Here is a 6,000-nt window from a genome sequence, read left to right on the forward strand (position 1 = left end):
TTTAGAAAATAGCTTTTAATTTCGTGACAAGGATGAATGAATCTTAAGGGAGTAGTAACAAGTAATGTTTCACTGGAGATATAAAGAACTGATGACCTACTTTTATAATTGCAACCCCTACATAACAAAAGTGTTTCTTTTACAAAAATACACAAAGGATAATGTTTGGTCTTTTCCTTGGATTACACTGTGAAGGATATGTGTTAAAGTTGTTTTGATACTTAGGCAGTCTTTGTCCTTTTAATTTTTTTTTTCAAAAAACCTTGGCAATCACAATAGCTGTGCAGCAATTAGCATTTTTTCTGACCAGTATACAATTATCTTCAGTAGAGATGCATTTCTTTGAAATGACAGTTTCAGTCTTTTAGATGTGACTCTCTTAAACTGTTTGCAGAAAGCAAACATTTTTAATTTTAGGTACATTCAGGGCTGGCACTACCAAAAAGACATTAAAAGTGTTTCCTGCTCTCTCTTTGATATCATCATCACCATCACTGCCATACCTTTCCCCCTGCTTGTGCAAATGATTTTATGAAACAGAAATTGTGCCTTTGGTAAAAAATGTTCCTATTGAATTCAGTGGGACAGTGCTTAACAAAGCCCTTATAGGGGCTTCAGACGACATTATTATGTTGACTAAACAGACGTATGATAGCTCAGGTGCTTTTCGTAGAGCATGCCCCTTTGCAGCATGGAAACAAAAGCTTCTGCCTAAAAACAAAATGTCAAAGTATCTTGTACAGACTATGGTTATTCACAGTATAAACTGTAGATGGTGATGAAAGTGTTGTAATTGAAAGCCTCTCGTAAAAAAAATCTTTAATATAAAGAAGGATCCAAATACAGTAGCTCACCTAAAAAAAACAAGCTTGAGAGACAATTCCAATGATTAATCACTTTTGGATGGCTGGATAAGTAGGAGTGAGATTTATTCAAGGTATTGTGGTGGATCCAATTCCATTCTGCTCATGCAACAGTCCATCACCTGTTGTTCAGTATTGCAGAGCTTGCGCAAGAAGGTTTCAAGTAACTCCTTGCACAACTCCTTGCACAAGCAGAAGGCCCATACAATAGAGATTAGGTGGAACTACACCAGAGGATCATAACACTCTGCTTGACTTTGACAATGATATTTGAAGATGCTGAAGTTTGTATCAGTTTTCTTAGATCATAAACACTCTCAGGATAGGATCTTGGACATAGGTAGGGTTCCCCCCCCGGATTTTGGAAAACATTGAGTGAAATATCTAAATATTTTCTCGAAAAGCAACACATTATTTTGTGCTCCTTTCTCCCAAAATTCATTCACATTTCAATAACATTTATTTCCTGATTTTTGTCATATTTAGTAGAAAACTCTTAATTTATGTCATTATGTTGCATGTGTCTATTCGATTGTATGCATGCTTGTTCCTACTGATTTCTATAGGTCTTTCTTTCATGTAAGTGTTCGTAGAATTGCAGCCTAAAATTGTACTGTTCATAAGGTGAATAAATATCAAATTAAAACATAGTGCATTGAGATTTGCAGGAAATATGTTATTATTATCTGTTAAACTTTTGGCTTGCTAATTATATGTGTAACACTTTAGTAATTCACTTGGTATGTTTTCTTCTTTTGTAGATACACGTAGTCCATTTGTAAAGTTGCACAAGGACATACCAGACACAATACTTATGATTGACGGGCAAGAGCTTATCATCCCATGCAGAGTTACAGCACCAGATATCCTGGTTAAATTAAAAATGGTAACTGAATCTAACTTTTTGTCTCCAAAAAGCTTAGTTGTTTATTCTATCAACTGTTCAAGTTTTATGCAATTGGATAATACTTTTTCTTGGGCAGTTATAGAAAACCCAAATTTGTTTGTTTCTTATTTTCATTTATATGCTATTCTTCTGCCTGAAGACCTAAAATAGGACACACCACAATAACATTACAACAATCAAGTAATAAAATACTTTTCTTAAATGATAAAAATAGAAACAAAAATTGGCAACAACCTAAAGCTGACCAGACAATTCATTACCATATTTTGAATGCTTGCAACATCAGCTATGGAATAGCAATTTCCTAATACCAAAAGGCCTGTTGAAACAGTTCACCTTACACCCCCTTCAGAATGTGTGCGGGTGTTCAATAAGAGAATCCCAAGGCCTAGAGGCAGCAACACAAAAGGTCTTTTTCCAATTTAGTCAATACAGACAGTTTTAATAGTTGCATCTTTAGAAGAATAGTTTCAGATGACCTCAGTTGGTTCAGGGGCTAGATTCTTCTCTGTTCCCTTCCCAATGACCACCTTGATGCTTTCCACTTGCAGCCACACTCTCTCTTTCCAGTTTTGGGGTGGTGGGAAGAAGAGGCTGTCTTAGGGTCAAAACGTGCAAGGTGGTGGGCAGAGGGGAATAACTTCAAAAAAAGGATTATAGACTTTTGGGGGTGTGTCCTCCATTTTGAAGCTGAATCATTTTTGGTGGAGGCTGAAAGAAGACAGGCTGGTAGCCTTAGCAGGTTGCCTATGACTGCAGGCTGTCCAAGTCCCACTTTTGGTAGGCAGTGAAAACATTTGCCTACATTAGGAGGTAAGATAAAGGTTCCCCTTGACATTTAGTCCAGTGGTGTCTGACTCTAGGTCGTGGTGCTCATCCCTGTCTCGAAACTGCAGAGCCAGCGTTTTGTCCACAAACAGTTTCCGTGGTCATGTGCCAGTGCAACGCTGTTACCTTCCCACCAAGGAAGGTATTTATCTACTTGCATTTGCATGCTTTCGAACTGCTAGGTTGGCAGGAGCTGGGACAAGCGAAGGGAGCTCACTCCGTTGCATGGATTCGATCTTACGACTGCTGGTCTTCCAACCTTGCAGCACAGAGGCTTCTGCAGTTTAACCCACAGCGCCACCACATCTGTACACATTAGGAGAAATGGTGTCAAATTCATACAAAACAATTTTGCTACAGTAGGGTCTCGACTTACGAACTTAATCCGTATTGGAAGGCGGTCCTTAGGTCGAAAAGTTCATAGGTCAAATCTGCATTCCCCATAGGAATGCATTGAAAACCATTTAATCTGTATCTGCTCTTTTCCGTCCATAGAAACTAATGGGAAGCTGCTATTCCGCCTTCTGCCACTAGAGGGGGATATTTTTCCTTTTTTTTCTTTTAACCTAAGATGCCTTAGATTTTCAAACAAAGGGGGGGAAAAGAGTTCGTAACTCGAATCTAAGTTCGCAAGTTGAGTCCATATAGTCCTATGAGAGCGGTTCATAAGTCGAAAAGTTCATATGTAGAACCGTTCATAACTCGAGCCCCCACTGTAGTTGTAATTGCTGCCATAGATTACGCAGGGAGGAAAGAGGTATTAGATCTGTATGGTGCGAATCTGAATGTATTAAGATGACACAAGATGGTCTTATTTACAAACAGCAGTCCAGTGCTGTGAGGAAGAAGTGAGATCTTTGTAGAGTAGTAGCAGAGCCTGGGGCTTGTAGTGTTGAAGCACTAGGTTTGTCTGATGACTAGCAGAAGGAATTGCCAACTCCTGTTTCCAAGCTTCTCTCTTCCAGCTGTATATCCTCATTGTCAATATCCTAGGCACTGCCAAGTACCAAAATGTGTTTGCTACTTGGTACTGGCTGTGAGATGAGGTATTGTTTAAAAAGAAGAGTTGCAGAATCATTCCCTAGAATGGATCAGTGGTTCTTAACCTTTGTTACTCGGGTGTTTTTGAACTGCAACTCCCAAAAACCTCAGCCAGCAGAGCTGATGGTGAAGGCTTCTGGGAGTTGCAGTCCAAAAATATCTGGGTAACAAAGGTTAAGAACCAGTGCTCTAGATCATTGGCTCCCAACCTTGGGAGACCCAGGTGTTCCTTGCGGTTCCCACCAGCTATGCTGACTCGGGTTTCAGGGAGTTGCAGTCCAGGAACTCCTGGTTACATAAGGTTGTAATACTGATTATTTTTTTCTGTGTTTAGCTAAAAATTGATTGTTAAATTTTTGAAAATTAAGTAAAAATTCAGAAAACACTTATTGGCATTCTATTTAACTCATAGGTAGGGGCATGTTACTGAGAAGGATGATTCCTAACCAGAAAAATGATACTTATTTGCTTCACCGTTGTTTTAAATTGGATTCCAAGCTTGAGGGACTACAAATCTCAGAATATTCCAGCCAGCGTGGCCACTAGGGGATTCTGGGGACTATGGTCACAAAAATAATATTTCAATTTCTGGTTAGCCTCAAATGTAACTTTCTTTGGATCACATCCTTTATATATGAAGGGGACTAGAGGGAGGGATAGATTAAAAAAAGGCAATCCAAAATACCCTTTGCCCCCATCACATATACTGTTAGAGCTAAACTAGCATGGGCAAGTGCATAATATAAAATGAATATTACATTATGATATTACAACCCATTATTTTCTGTATACTTTCATAGTTTTTATAGCTGATGAGTCTCTTGAAATAGGCATGCTGCTTATTGTTGATGTCTACATATGCAATGATGAATCATTTAAGGAGACAAAAGGGAAATGTTTATATCTGGCAGCAGTAACCACAATAGAGTCCCTAGAATTCAAGACACTTTAGAATGTCGGCCAGCAGGCTATAAAATAACAGACAGCTTTTGTATATGTAGGGCACACTCCTCCCATTATTTCAATGGTTATTATGGCTTCTTAGCAGATGCTGTAAAGATAAGGAAGTATATTCTACTGTGTCACTGCAGTGTTCATTTTGATTGTTGCTCATTCTATGAAAGTATCCGTTTTTCTTTGTAGTCCCTGTTATTCACATATATGGGTTCCTCTGTGCCTGCACAGACATTCCCTGGTAAAATATAAAAAGCTGCATTTTCTGTCTGAGATTGCATGAAATGAGAGGAGGTGCCTTCTTATGTTGTTCTGGGCATATGACACAAGAACAGTGAATTTATACAGGAGAGGGGAGGTTAGTAACTTCCACTATCTCGTCACATATTTCTGGTCTTCTGACTATAGGGTAAGGTCCAAAAGAGAACAAGCTGGGTCATCTGTTCTAGTACCTCTGCGCAGACATTCCCTTTATCCCAAAGTAGAATATAAGACTTGTGGTACCTTGCTATTTTATTTTGCATTGGAACTTGGAAACAGGAGTATATATGCAGATCAATAGCAAGTGGTGCTATCCATCTATGATCTTAATTCTGGCTGTGTACTCTTTAATTGGTCTACCATTCTGAGGTGAACAGAGGATGGGTAGGGATACAGAAAGAAGCAAGAAGCAAAGGTAGCATCACATGCTGTCAAAGAATGTTGCTCAACTTCCCTGGGTTTCCCCAGTTATAGTGTGAGCGAGTTGACATTTCCCAACAGTGGAAGGCTGTACTGGAATCCCCCAACAAGCTGAGAATTGCACCACCACCAAGGCTTCTACTGCTACCACTGGGATTCACTGGCTTCAGCCAAGGTTACCATCAATTCTAAAGGAATTTGGCAGCATCTGCTGCAGTTTCCGGTGACATTGCAAGTTACCATAGCGCATAAAGCCCTCTTGATGTACCAGGCAAAGCATCTTCCCTTCTGGAGGAGAAGATCAATTTATTAGGATTAAATGTAGGAGCTTTCTAACTCTGTAGAACTGTTATCAGCCTAGGTGGTAGAAAAACAGGGGGTGCAGAAAGAAACACATATCAAGGAAAGAAGGAAGAGGGTCAGCTGATATGTTTTAGAACCAGTCTCCTAATGGGGATTAATTGAAATAATTAGTCACTGCTAGGTTTTTCAAGTTTCAGATTACACTTCAGAATAAAAAGAAACAACAGCTTGACCCCATTTCTTAAAATCTGAAGTCTGGCTTTAACCCAGATCTGTCTCTTCCCCAGGGTGAAAATATGCCTATAGATACTATCACTCTCATGCAGGTATCTGGGCTGTTAATGTTTTCTATTCATTTAGCCAGTGTCTTGCCCAACTAGTGGTCTTTTCAAAGAAAAACTAAAATGACTGTAGAAACAATAG

The 6,000-nt window shown here is 39.1% G+C and overlaps 1 protein-coding gene across 1 annotated transcript in view; it reads left to right on the top strand.

Moving 5' to 3' along the window:
• Positions 1 to 6,000, top strand: part of FLT1 (fms related receptor tyrosine kinase 1) — a 139,421-nt gene that overhangs the window by 25,137 nt on the left and 108,284 nt on the right. The window contains exon 4 of the mRNA XM_072993748.2: positions 1,625 to 1,749. Within this exon, the coding sequence (XP_072849849.2) occupies positions 1,625 to 1,749 (125 nt within the window). The remainder of the gene's footprint in view (positions 1 to 1,624; positions 1,750 to 6,000) is intronic.

Source organism: Pogona vitticeps, chromosome 3 (genome assembly GCF_051106095.1).
Source record: "Pogona vitticeps strain Pit_001003342236 chromosome 3, PviZW2.1, whole genome shotgun sequence".
NCBI lineage: Eukaryota > Metazoa > Chordata > Lepidosauria > Squamata > Agamidae > Pogona > Pogona vitticeps.